General features: G+C 36.2%; 1 protein-coding gene across 3 annotated transcripts in view; it reads right to left on the bottom strand.

The window, feature by feature from the left end:
* LOC123546993 (polycomb group RING finger protein 3-like) overlaps positions 1 to 14,632 on the bottom strand; it is an 81,548-nt gene that overhangs the window by 51,825 nt on the left and 15,091 nt on the right. For all 3 annotated transcript variants that reach the window (XR_008372406.1, XM_045333710.2, XM_045333711.2), the window contains exon 3: positions 7,571 to 7,667. Coding sequence is in view for 2 of the 3 variants with exons in the window: in XM_045333710.2 (XP_045189645.1) it covers positions 7,571 to 7,667 (97 nt within the window). In the remaining variant the exon portion in view is untranslated. The remainder of the gene's footprint in view (positions 1 to 7,570; positions 7,668 to 14,632) is intronic.

The following is a 14,632-nucleotide window of genomic DNA, read 5'->3' as shown; positions in this document are numbered from 1 at the left end:
CTATGGAACTTGACCCAAGTTAGTTTATGATCCACTGACCATTACAGTTATCTGTTTCATCAAGATCATGGATTTATTTTATGGCCCAGCATGAAGCATTCTCATCAATTATCTATATATCCACATGTAGATTGCATTTTGTGAAGACTGCACATGTATTTAGGCTAATAAATGTAATTTGCATTCGTGTAAATTGAATAGCACTCTCTCGTGTTCTATAAATAGAACACACAGCAGTTATACTATAATGCAATGCGCGAATTGACCTTACGCCAGTGTTGATTGACAGGTTCCAACTGACCAATCAGATAACAGAACTGATAAGCCTTGTTGTTAGCCGCCATTTTGTCCGTCAAACTTAGTGCCGGACTCGCCAGTCAAAGAATATAAATACCACCGAAAAATCGTCCAAAATGGTAAAAAGGTGACGTTACGACACCTTTACATCAGACACAGGGAAGAGAGTGTAATACTAGAGCGCTTCCCTTTTCCAAATCCACTCTCAGACCTCGAATATTGTCAACGATGTATCAGGCTCTGTGGACGTCCTCCAGAATAGTTGATCTTAAAATTCTTATAAGAGTGTTTAAAAGCAAAGCAATTCGACTTAGCACTCATTGTGTTATAACGTTTTAATTATTTCATTTAAATCAGTGTAAAATTCCATGAAAATTAACTTTCTTATTTAACAAAAGTGCCTAGTACTCTTTATTCAATAGTAAAAATATTCCATCAGTTACCAGAGTAACTGGTATGTACTGATAAAACACAAGTATTTGATGTTCTATATTATTTGACTGGTAACGTGTAAATATTATGCCTTAATGTACCGGAAACATGATTTATGCATTTTTTAAGGTTTACATCAATCTCCCAACAAATAATAAACATGATAAAAAAACTATGATTATTATAAGATTATTTTTAATGAGTCTAATCAACAATTTTCTAGGCGCTCAAAGTTTTGACTTAGCACTCGGTGTGTGCTTTCGTTCTAAATTTCATTTTAATAGACAGCGTAAACTTCGTCTAAAATTCCAGAAAAAATAGCATATTTCGTATAAAGAAGATATGTTCTTAAACAAAAAATTATACATTCATTCTGTATACTTTATAAAGAAATTTGGTAGGCTCAAACATTGTTTTAAGCTGCGATGCGCCGGTATATGTCTTGAAATATGAGTATGGACTATATCATCGCCTTGGACTATATCTTATTTATTTATCATTTACACGTTTTAATTCTAATAAGAGAACTTTCTTTACTTATACTTAAAACACATCATGTCTAAGTATTAGACATTAAATGCTATGTATCTGAATAATGTTGAACAATGATATGAGCATCTTAAATGAGTTCCGGTATTTCGAAATCCGACGTTTCTTAAATGACACAAGTGACAATTTTTACATGTAAATTACCTTATTTAATTCATCTAATTATTTTGAAATAGGATTCAGAATCCACAGTCTGATTTCAACCTTAATTAATAAAAATCAATGTTCTAGTCTGCTTAATATAGTCATACCCTACATGATTTCCGGGAGATCGAAATTTGACGTTTCTATAATGAAAAAGAAACGGACAATTAAAAAAACCCCACAAAATCAGCTATAATGGTTTCAGAGATTTCCGTCTTTTTTACGTGTTTTCCGCTCAGCCCCCTGCCTTGTTTAGTTTTCCTCATACTCGGGTGCAGTTCCCGGCTTTTAACAACAACGTATCGTTGTTTTTTGTAGAATTTATGTTTCGCTACAGAACATCCACTTATTAACGATTGTGTTTTGTCTTTTCACTTTAGAAATACGTGTGAATTTGAGGTAGCGTACGCCGAAATCAACTAGAATGTCTGGCAAAATATTTCTGCCGTCGCCATTTGATTCCTTTGTTTGTCGGGCCTAGCATGAGTTGTTCCCCCTGAAAACTGGTAGGCGTGGCTACAGGCTATCTGGCGTAAGGTCAATTGCGGACAAGGAATATCTCAGTTAACTTCAAAGGGTATTAACAAGAGCTGTCTGATGACAGCGCGCTCGACTATTCGAAGAATTGATTGAAGAATGGGGTCAAAATATTTCCACAGATATTCAGACAAAAGAAATAAATAGATTAGACAAACAATGTTCCTGTATTTCTTTGATTTCGATAAGTCTTGCACTAAATGGCAATGTATGAACCAATTTCAAAGTCCAAAAAAGGGCCATAATTCAGTCAAAATAGTTATGTACTCTTGCCGGAAATCAAATTGATAAACAAGTGTTCAAAGTTTAAAAGCCATATGTCAAATAGTTTTGACAAAACGTGGACTTGTATGAGAACAGAACCAATTTCAAAGTCCAAAACATAATTCAGCCAAAATAGATGACAGAGTTATGTACTCTTTCCCACAGATAGAGACTATTATACTAAACAAGTGATAAAAGTTTCAAAGCCATATGTCAAACACTTTTACAAAAAATATGAACTGGTACGGAAAACTTAAACAAGATTTCTAAGTCAAAAGGGGCCATAATTCAGCCAAAATCCATGATGGAGTTATGTACTTTTGCCTATAACTGGATATGGTGATGGTAAACAGGTGTTGAAAGTTTCAAAACTTTATCTCAAAAGACTTTGTCAAAATATGAACTGGTACGAAATATTAACCCAGATTTCTAAGTGAAAATGGGCCATAATTCAGCCAAAATCCTTGATGGAGTTATGTACTCTTGCCTATAACTGGCCATGGTGATGGTCAACAAGTGTTGAAAGTTTCAAAGCTTTATCTTAAAAGACTTTGTCAAAATATGAACTGGTACGAAAAACTTAACCATGATTTCTAAGTCAAAAGGGGCCATAATTCAGCCAAAATCCTTGATGGAGTTATGTGCTCTTGCCTATAACTGGCCATGGTGGTGGTAAACAAGTGTTGAAAGTTTCAAAGCTTTATCTCAAAAGACTTTGTCAAAATGTGGACTGGTACGAAAAACTTAACCAAGGTGTGACGCCGACACCGACGCAGGGGTCACGCTGTCAATCGCCACTTGAGCCATTTGCGACAAAAAAATTAATGTGGCTCCCAAATTTTCTAATTGGCGAAAATGGCCCGAAGCTATGTCTGTCTGCAAAACTATGAATATTGCCAGTTTTACAAACCAAAAGGTGTGAAAAATCGATAATCTATGTAGACACAACATCCGTTATTGAAAGGGAGGGAGCCAATTTGCAAATTTTTTATTTGATCAGGCAGTTAATTGGCGATAATTAGATTATTGAATAACAAACTGGGTAATTATAATCATCATTTTGTGCACTTGATACGATTTTATGAGCAGTCGGCCGTTAGACAAATTTTCTATGATTGCCGAGGGTTAGTTTGGGCAAAAACAAATAAAAATGCTTTAGACTAGCAGAAATTGTAAGTACTGAATAGCTATGATGATAGAAAAGCAATAAAACATAGGTATTTTATCAAATATTTAATTCTAACTTACGTTTTCCGAATTTGTCACCTGTTTTCGCGACCGTGATTTTCAGATATTTCTGTCATTTCTGACGAGATTTTTTAGTGCAATCTTAATAAAAAGCCAATAAAAAGTCTACATTTAAGAAAAATATGACAACTGTTGCAAAAGGAGCTCTTATTTTGAAGTATTTTTTGAGAATAAAACATGCGAAGGCATCGAACCCCACCCACTTATAGGCAATGTGCAAAACTTTTTTTTAAACATTTTTTTTTTCTTTTTTGACATCTTTACTTTAATTGTGATTTTCAGATTTTTTTTATTAAATGGCAGATGTTTATAAAAATGATAATTTTAGAAATTAACACACAAATTGATTTTCTAAATAGCTTTTTAAAGGGTTACTAAGAAATATGTAATAACTACATTAATTTCTTGAGTAGTATGAGTACTTTGGTACATATAATGTAGTCCTACAAGAACGTCAATGCTATGCGCTTCGCTGTTGTTGGCCTCATAATTTTATCTTCGGAAAAAGCAGTGGCTCAGAGAAAAAAATTCCCAGTGTGACCCCTGCCGACGCCGTGGTGAGTAGGATAGCTCTACTTATTCTTCAAATAGTCGAGCTAAAAATGTAACATGCCACCTGTATTGTCTCACCTGTTAACAGGATGAGTATAAGAAACAATAACTAATTAAAGAAACATAATTATTGGAACGAATGTAGGAAATATACCAATGACGTACTTTTTTAACGTGGCGATTCAAAACAGGGTAAGCAAATAAAGAGCACTGTTAAAAAGTATATGTTGCATGCACATGACCCCATATTCTGCAATAAATACTATTAAAATCATGCATCAGAAGAACAGTTAAACTCTTAATAACTCTTAATGCAAAATGATTTTGATTCCTGACTTTTAAAGAATGTATCAGTGCCTACACGTATTTCATTTTAAAGAAATGATTCACAAAACAAAAGACGCAAACTTGATGATGATCCATACATGCCATATATTTTCCGACGGTCAATAAGGGAGATTTGTCTCAACAGGGCATTTTTTAAGGGAGATTTGGGTAAAAATAAGGGAGACTTTTATTTGCTCATTTTTTACGCGCTAAATAGCCGTTTTCATGAAAAAATCATCAAGTATTCTATATTGAATTGATGAGTGGAGCCAACAGTTGTGTACAGAATGCATGATTATTACTTATAGCACTTAAATTAATCCAAGGAAATTCAGAATACCATGAAAGATTGAACCAGGAACTTTGTTTTTGCTTTATGTGTTGATGCTTCTGCATCTGGGGAGAGTGATCTTTTTGACATGTTTAAGCATACAATACTCAAAAGATTGCGCAGATATCATGTCAAAACAGTCCATTAAGGGTAGTCATTTCTTTTCAGAAATGAAGTTGTTAAAAAACAAGAGCTGTCACTAATGGTGACAAATGCCCCCGCAGCACCTTGACCTTTGACCTGGTGACCCCAAAGTCAGTAGGGGTGGTGTACTCTTAAAGTACTATCAGCATGTAAAGTTTGAAGGCCCTGGGTGAAGTGGTTCGCGAGTAAAGTGCCTTCATGCAAAAAGTTAATGTTGGCCCCTGTGACCTTGACCTTTGACCTGGTGACCCCAAAGTCAGTAGGAGTGGTGTACTCAATAAGTACTATCAGCAAGTGAAGTTTGAAGGTCCTGGGTGCAGTGGTTCGCGAGTAAAGTGCCTTCATGCAAAAAGTTAACGTTGGCCCCTGTGACCTTGACCTTTGACCTGGTGACCCCAAAGTCATTAGGGGTGGTGTACTCAGTAAGAACTATCAGCATGTGAAGTTTGAAGGTCCTGGGTGCAATGGTTCGCATGTAAAGTGCCTTCATGCAAAAAGTTAACGTTGGCCCCTGTGACCTTGACCTTTGACCTGGTGACCCCAATGTCAGTAGGGATGGTATACTCAATAAGTACTATCAGCAAGTGAAGTTTGAAGGTCCTGGGTGCAGTGGTTCGCGAGTAAAGTGCCTTCATGCAAAAAGTTAACGTGACTAACGAACGAACGAACTAACTAACGAACGGACGGACAGTTGAAAACTAATATGCCTCCCTTCGGGGGCATAAAAAAATGAAAGTCCTTCTTTTGCTCGATTGCCCATATTTAGATTAAAACTACATGTATTTAAACTGGGAATTCTTCTCCTGTTAATTATTACAACATGACAGTTATATCACAAAGGAATGGCAGTCAATTCTTCGGGTAGTATGGACTGCAATTTATTTCATAAAATTCACTTATCCGAATTCATGTCTGTCCGAAATTCTGTGTAGTCCAGCATTAACTCGCCAATTTTTGTTAAATTGTAATTGATTTTTTGCATGTTGTGCAAGTATTTAAATTGAGAAGCATAAACTCGGTGTTAGCACTAACCTGTCTCATCCTCTGATGGCTAGATAAATATCGAGGTCATCGAAAACGAAAGTACACTTTGGCAGGTGGCGGTAAAATGACGTAATTTTAAGACTGGTTTACATATTGTTTTGAAAACTACAAATCAGCGACTTTGATGGTATTGAATCAGTCTAAAATCTCCCATGCACATGTTTACAACTGCCTACGGGTAAGATTAAATAGTTAATTGTTTGGAGATGGTGACAGTAGGTGGTAAGATAATTAATGCCTCAGGCCTGTATCCCTCGACAAACAAGCTAGGGATTATAGATAACCATCAAAATTATGTTTGAAGAGTATTTCTGGGCTATTCAATATTGCATTTTAAGCATTTTCTAAAGGTCTACATTGGGTCCGAGATACGATTTTTCGACAGAATTTTTTTTATTATTATTCATATTTTTTATGGGAGGTTTTCATGTCCCGGCGGGAGACCGGGAGATATACTGAAAATACAGGAGAAAAAGGTTCCCGGCGGGAGATATGGCATGTATGGATGATCCCCAATGATGTGGTTGAGATGTCAGCTGTGGTCGGTGTCCGTCAAGCATTTCCTTATTGAAAATACATATTTATGCATGATTTGGTAGAACAAAAATGGTGCTGCATTAGATTAGCAACATGTTTTACCTGATATAGTTGAGAGGATGGCTTTGGTCCATCAATATACCACAACTTGGACATGAGATAACAGACTGGCTAGAAGCCTGAATTACGTGTTTCAGAAAATGGTTTACCTGATATAGTTGAGAGGATGGCTTTGGTATATCAATATACCACAACGTGGACAAGAGATAACAGACTGGCTAGAAGCCTAAATTGGGTGTTTCAGAAAATGGTTTACCTGATGTAGTTGAGAGGATGGCTTTGGTATATCAATATACCACAACGTGGACATGAGATAACAGACTGGCTAGAAGCCTGAATTGGGTGTTTCAGCAAATGGTTTACCTGATATAGATGAGAGGATGGCTTTGGTCCATCAATATACCACAATTTGGACATAACAGACTGGCTAGAAGCCTGTATTATGTATGTCCGAAAATGGTTTACCTGATAATAGTTGAGAGGATGGCTTTGGTATATCAATATACCACAACTTGGACATGAGATAACAAGACTGGCTAGAAGCCTGAAATGGGTGTTTCAGCAAATGGTTTACCTGATATAGTTGAAAGGATGGCTTTGGTATATCAATATACCACAACTTGGACATGAGATAACAGACTGGCTAGAAGCCTGAATCGGGTGTTTCAGAAAATGGTTTACATGATATAGTTGAGAGGATGGCTTTGGTCCATCAATATACCACAACTTGGACATGAGATAACAGACTGGCTAGAAGCCTGAATTACGTGTTTCAGAAAATGGTTTAGCTGATATAGTTGAGAGGATGGCTTTGGTATATCAATATACCACAACGTGGACATGAGATAACAGACTGGCTAGAAGCCTGAATTGGGTGTTTCAGAAAATGGTTTACCTGATATAGTCGAGAGGATGGCTTTTGTATATCAATATACCACAACTTGGACATAACAGACTGGCTAGAAGCCTGAATTATGTGTTTCTGAAAATGGTTTACCTGATATAGTTGAGAGGATGGCTTTGGTGTATCAATATACCACAACGTGGACATGAAATAACAGACTGGCTAAAAGCCTGAATTAGGTGTTTCTGAAAATGGTTTACCTGATATAGTTGAGAGGATGGCTTTGGTGTATCAATATACCACAACGTGGACAGGTGTTGTTCTCCAACAAAAACTTTACTAGACAACTCCGACAAACTGTACAAAACAGAAAAAAGAGTTTCACATATTAACATAGTAAGCCCTGCAGATAACTATTTCTATTACTTACATGAATATCTAATTAAATATTTCAGGCCATATCAAAACTTATGAATAATGATTAATCAGTTAAATGTATGAAACAACCAGTCAATTTTGCGAATAAAAATCAGCAAAAACTGTTGAGTTAAATCTTTGAATGTGAATGCTGTGTCCTCATTAACAGAGCTATCTGTAAAGAAGATACAAAATACACCAATTCCAAATAAGAGCAATAATTTTATATAAAATAATGTTCATTTCATTTCACACCAAATATTTAAAGGTGGTCAATCATATTAAAGCAATGTTTCATTAACTTATTGCTTTTCATGCTCTATCTGAGATTCATTTAAAGAACAAACAGACATATGACTTAGAGTCAGTATTCAAAAAGCTGAGTATTTCTTTTAGTTATACATCACATTTGATAGCTAATGTGATATTTCAACAATCTGAAAGCTAATGTGATATTTCAACACACAAAAGAAATATTTCAAAACTGTGTAGCTTTGTAATTCATTTGTTGTCAATCTATCCTGGTTGGGAAACCAGGATTGCCTAGGCAAAGTGAGATAATAATAATTTTACAACCTTGCATTTTTACTGAATTTTGGTTAAATGTATAATTGTCAATGCAAATCCATAACAAATATAATATACAATAGTTCTTATATTTATATGATTCTCTAGACTAAGTATGTTTATCAAATTAGTACTTATGCTAAAATAGATTCTTTTTGGTTTGGCAACCAGGACAGGTAAAAATCAAATTTTAAAAATACCTCTGGTGAAAATCTAACATGAATTAAGCACAGTGACCATAAATAAGTGTAAATTTTCAGAACAAATCCATTACTTGACCAAAGTCTGATTAACCATTTTTAAGTATAAAGCTTTATAACAAGAGGGCCCTGAAGGCCCAGTACTGCTTACCTGACCTAATTCTTACCACAGATAGCCTGGTTCCTAATTTGGCCTAGATTTCGTATAGACGAACATTTTGATGTTTTATGTAAATCAGGTAGATCATTGAGCAAGTTTTTCAATGACCTAACCTAGTGAACTCATGTTACTTAGTTTTTATATTAGCCTACATTTCATAGGGACAAACAGTGAACTCATGTTACCCAGTTTTTAAATTAGCCTACATTTCATAGGGACAAACAGTGAACTCATATTACCCAGTTTTTAAATTAGCCTACATTTCATAGGGACAAATAGTGAACTCATGTTACCCAGTTTTTAAATTAGCCTACATTTCATAGGGACAAATAGTGAACTCATGTTACCCAGTTTTTAAATTAGCCTACATTTCATAGGGACAAATAGTGAACTCATGTTACCCAGTTTTTATATTAGCCTACAATTTCATAGGGACAAACAGTGAACTCATGTTACCCAGTTTTTAAATTAGCCTACATTTCATAGGGACAAACAGTGAACTCAAGTTACCCAGTTTTTATATTAGCCTACAATTTCATAGGGACAAACAGTGAACTCATGTTACCCAGTTTTTAAATTAGCCTACATTTCATAGGGACAAATAGTGAACTCATGTTACCCAGTTTTTATATTAGCCTACAATTTCATAGGGACAAACAGTGACCTCAAGTTACCCAGTTTTTATATTAGCCTACAATTTCATAGGGACAAACAGTGAACTCATGTTACCCAGTTTTTATATTAGCCTACATTTCATAGGGACAAATAGTGAACTCAAGCTACGCAATTTTTATATTAGCCTACAATTTCATAGGGACAAAAGTGAACTCAAGTTACCCAGTTTTTATATTAGCATACATTTCATAGGGACAAATAGTGAACCCATGTTACCCAGTTTTTATATTAGCCTACAATTTCATAGGGACAAACAGTGAACTCAAGTTACCCAGTTTTTATATTAGCCTACATTTCATAGGGACAAACAGTGAACTCATGTTACCCAGTTTTTATATTAGCCTACAATTTCATAGGGACAAGCAGTGAACTCAAGTTACCCAGTTTTTATATTAGCCTACATTTCATAGGGACAAAATAGGGACAAACAGTGAACTCAAGTTACCCAGTTTTTATATTAGCCTACATTTCATAGGGACAAATAGTGAACTCATGTTACCCAGTTTTTATATTAGCCTACATTTCATAGGGACAAATAGTGAACCCAAGTTACCCAGTTTTTATATTAGCCTACAATTTCATAGGGACAAACAGTGAACTCAAGTTACCCAGTTTTTATATTAGCCTACATTTCATAGGGACAAACAGTGAACTCATGTTACCCAGTTTTTATATTAGCCTACATTTCATAGGGACAAACATTCTGACAAAGCCTAAGGAAGATCAAACATAAAATGTGGCCAGTCTAGAATGTTAACAAGGTTATTCTATGATTTGACGTGATGACCTACTTTTTGTCTAAGGTACCCCAGTTTTGAGTTTGTCCTAGATTTCATAGATACAGTCTGGCAAAATTTCATAAAGATGAGGTTGAAATTGTGGCCTCTAAAATGTTGAAAAGGTTTTCCTATTAACTGAACTAGTGACCTTTTTGAACCCTGATGACCCAATAACAAAGAGCTGTCTGTTGACAGGGTGCAAGACTATTCGAAAAATTGATGTTAAGTATGGAGTCAAAATATAACCAAAGATTTTCAGAGAAAAGCAGGAAAATAGATAAAACAATGTTCCTGTATTTGTGGAACTGGATAAGTCTTGCACTATATGGCAATGTGTAACTCATTATAATTATTAACTAATTTCTATGTCAAACAAGAACTGTCTGTTGACAGCACGCTAGACTATTTGAAGAATTGATGGAAGTATGGGGTAAAAATATTACCAGAGGTTTTCAGATAAAAGAAGAACAAGAGGGTCATGATGACCCTATATCGCTCACCTGTTAAACTTGGCCTTGGAATCACCAAGATAAACATTCTGACCAAGTTTCATGAAGACAGGGTCAAAAATGTGGCATCTACAGTGTTAACAAGCTTTTCCTTTGATTTGAGTGGTGACCTAGTTTTTGACCCCACATGACCCAGTTTCAGAATGGCAAATGGCAAAGGAATCATCAAGATAAACATTCTTACCAAGTTTCATGAAGATAGGGTCAAAGATATAGCCTCTAGAGTGTTAACAAGCATTTCCTTTGATTTAAGCATGTGACCTAGTTTTTGATCCCACATGACCAAGTTTCTAATTTATCTTAGAAATCATCAAGATGAACATTCTGACCAAGTTTCATGAAGATAGGGTCATAAATGTGGCCTCAAGAGTGTTAACAAGCTTTTCCTTTCATTTGAAGGGGTGACCTAGTTTTTGACCCCACATGACCCAGTTACAAACTTGGCATAGGAATCATCAAGATAAACATTCTGACAAAGTTTCATGAAGAAAGGGTCATAAAAGTGGCCTCTAGGGTGTTAACAAGCTTTTCCTTTGCTTTGACCTGGTGACCTAGTTTTTGACCACCTGGTGACCAAGTTTTGAACTTGGCCTAGAGATCATCAAAATAAACATTCTGTGCAAGTTTGTTTCAAATCAAAGCATAAATCAAACCTCTATATGGCTGAAAGGGCCAATATGGAAAATTTTGCCCCTTTCAGTGGCAGTAACTCTAGAACCCATGACTGAATCCAGCCAGTTTTCGAAAGAAACCGAGATATTATTGTGACTTAAGTTGTTTTTAAAGTGTGGTTAAACTCGAATGTAAAATGTCATTTCTACTGTGTCCGCAAGGTAAAATTAACAAATTTTGGCTCTTTCGGGGGTCAATCAGGGGCCATAACTCCAAAACCTATAATTGGATCTGCCGGATTCATCATGGAATCCAAGTTCCACAGTTGTTGAAGATATTTTGCAAGTTTGTATCAAATCAAACCATAAATGAAGTCTCTATATGGCTGCAAAAGCAAAAATAGCAAATTTTGGCCCTTTAAGGGGCCATAACTCTTGAACCCAGAATGGGATCTGGCCAGTTTTTGAAAGGAACTGAGATATTATGCCAATACAAGTTGTGTGCAAGTTTGATTAAAATCCATTGCAAAATGTGGTCACTATCGTGTTCATAAGCCAAAAATAGCAAATTTTGGCCCTTTAAGGGGCCATAACTCTGGAACCCATGACGGGATATGGCCAGTTTTCGAAAGGAACCGAAATATTATGCCAATACAAGTTGTGTGCAAGATTGATTAAAATCAATTGCAAAATGTGGTCTCTATCGTGTTCACAAGCCAAAACAAGAGGACCATGATGGTCCTGAATCGCTCACCTCTTCCCACATGACCCAGTTTTGAGTATGACGTCGTTTTTCTATTATTTGACATAGTGACCTAGTTTTTGAGCTCATGTGACCCAGTTTTGAACTTGATCTAGATATTATCAAGATAAAAATTCTGACCAATTTTCATGAAGATCCATTGAAAAATATGGTCTCTAGAGAGGTCACAAGGTTTTTCTATTATTTGACCTATTGACCTAGTTTTCGAAGGTACGTGACCCTGTTTTGAACTTTACCTAGATATCATCAAGGTGAACATTCTCACTGATTTTCATGAAGATCTCATGAAAAATATGGCCTCTAGAGAGGTCACAAGGTTTTTCTATTTTTATACCTACTGGCCTAGTTTTTGACCGCACGTGACCCAGTTTCGAAACTGATCTAGATATCATCAAGGTGAACATTCAGATCAATTTTCATGAAGATCCATTGAAAAATATGGCCTCTAGAGAGGTCACAAGGTTTTAATAATTTTAGACCTACTGACCTAGTTTTTGACCGCAGTTGACCCAGTATCAAACTTGAACTAGATATCATCAAGATGAACATTCAGACCAACTTTCATACAGATCCCATGAAAGGTATGGCCTCTAGAGAGGTCACAACGTTTTTTTCATTATTTGACCTACTGACCTATTTTTTGATGGCACGTGACCCACTTTCGAACTTGATCTAGATATCATCAAGGTGAACATTCTGACCAATTTTTATGGAGATCCATTCACAAGTATGGCCTCTAGAGAGGTCACAAGGTTTTTCTATTTTTAGACCTACTGACCTAGTTTTTGACTGCACATGACCCTGTTTCGAATTTGACCCAGTTATCATCAAGATGAACATTCAGACCAACTTTCATTTTCATACAGATCCCATGAAAAATATGGCCTTCAGAGAGGTCACAAGGTTTTTCTATTATTTGACCTACTGACCTAGTTTTTGAAGGCACGTGACCCAGTTTCGAACTTGACCTAGATATCATCAAGATGAACATTCACACCAACTTTCATACAGATCCCATGAAAAATATGGCCTCTAGAGAGGTCACAAGGTTTTTCTATTATTTGACCGACTGACCTAGTTTTTGATGGCACGTGACCCACTTTCGAACTTGACCCAGATATCATCAAGGTGAACATTCTGACCAATTTTCATGAAGATCTCATGAAATATATGGCCTCTAGAGAGGTCACAAGGTTTTTCTATTTTTAGACCTACTGACCTATCTTTTAAACACAATCATGTGACCCAGTTTCGAACTTGACCTAGATATCATCAAGATGAACATTCAGACCAACTTTCATACAGATCCCATGAAAAATATGGCCTTTAGAGAGGTCACAAGGTTTTTCTATTATTTGACCTACTGACCTTGTTTTTGACGGCACGTGACCCAGTTTCGAACTTGACCTAGATATCATCAAGGTGAACGTTCTGACCAATTTTCATGAAGATCCTGTGAAATATATGGCCTCTAGAGAGGTCACAAGGTTTTTCTATTTTTAGACCTACTGACCTAGTTTTTGAAGGCACGTGACCCAGTTTCGAACTTGACCTAGATATCATCAAGATGAACATTCTGACCAATTTTCATGAAGATCTTTGAAATATATGGCCTCTAGAGAGGTCACAAGGTTTTTCTATTTTTAGACCTACTGACCTAGTTTTTGATGGTACGTGACCCAGTTTCGAACTTGACCTAGATATCATCAAGATGAACATTCTGACCAACTTTCATAAAGATCCCACAAAAAATGTGACCTCTAGAGTGGTCACAAGCAAAAGTTTACGGACGGACTGACGCACGGACGACGGACGCCGCACGATCACAAAAGCTCACCTTGTCACTTTGTGACAGGTGAGCTAAAAATAGCATATTTTGGCCCTTTAAGTGGCCATAACTCTGGAACCCAAAATAGGATCTGGCCAGTTTTCGAAAGGAACCGAGATTTTACGCCATTACAAGTTGTGTGCAAGTTTGATTAAAATCAATTGCAAAATGTGGTCTCTAACGTGTTCACAAGCATAAAATATCAAATTTTGACCCTTTAAGGGGCCATAGAACACATGGGATCTAGACAGTTTTCGAAAGGAACCGAGACATTATGCCAATACAAGTTGTGTGCAAATTTGATTAAAATCAATTGCAAAATGTGGTCTCTATCGTGTTCACAAGCCAAAAATATCAAATTTTGTCCCTTTAAGGGGCCATAACCCTGGAACCCATGACGGGATCTGGCCAGTTTTCGAAAGGAACCGAGATATTATGCCAATACAAGTTGTGTGCAAGTTTGATTAAAATTGATTGCAACATATAGTCTCTATCGTGTTCACAAGAGATTGTGGACGCTCGGCGTCGACGGACGACGAGTGATCACAAAAGCTCACCTTGTCACTATGTGACAGGTGAGCTAAAAATAGATAAGACAAACAATGTACCTGTATTTGCGGATTTGGATAAGTCTTGCACTATATAGCAATGTGCGACCATGATGGTAAGCAAGTCTTCAAAGTTTCAAAGCCATATATCAAACAGTTTAGACAAAATATGGAATGGTATGCCAAACTTAACTAATTTCTATGTCAAAAAAGGGCCATAACTGAGCTAAAGTCCTTGTCCTATAGTCAGGGTTCTCCCCAAGAT

This window comes from Mercenaria mercenaria, chromosome 9 (genome assembly GCF_021730395.1).
Source record: "Mercenaria mercenaria strain notata chromosome 9, MADL_Memer_1, whole genome shotgun sequence".
Lineage (NCBI taxonomy): Eukaryota > Metazoa > Mollusca > Bivalvia > Venerida > Veneridae > Mercenaria > Mercenaria mercenaria.
The sequence above is the reverse complement of the archived record's forward strand: the minus strand, read 5'-3'. Positions and strand labels throughout refer to the sequence as shown.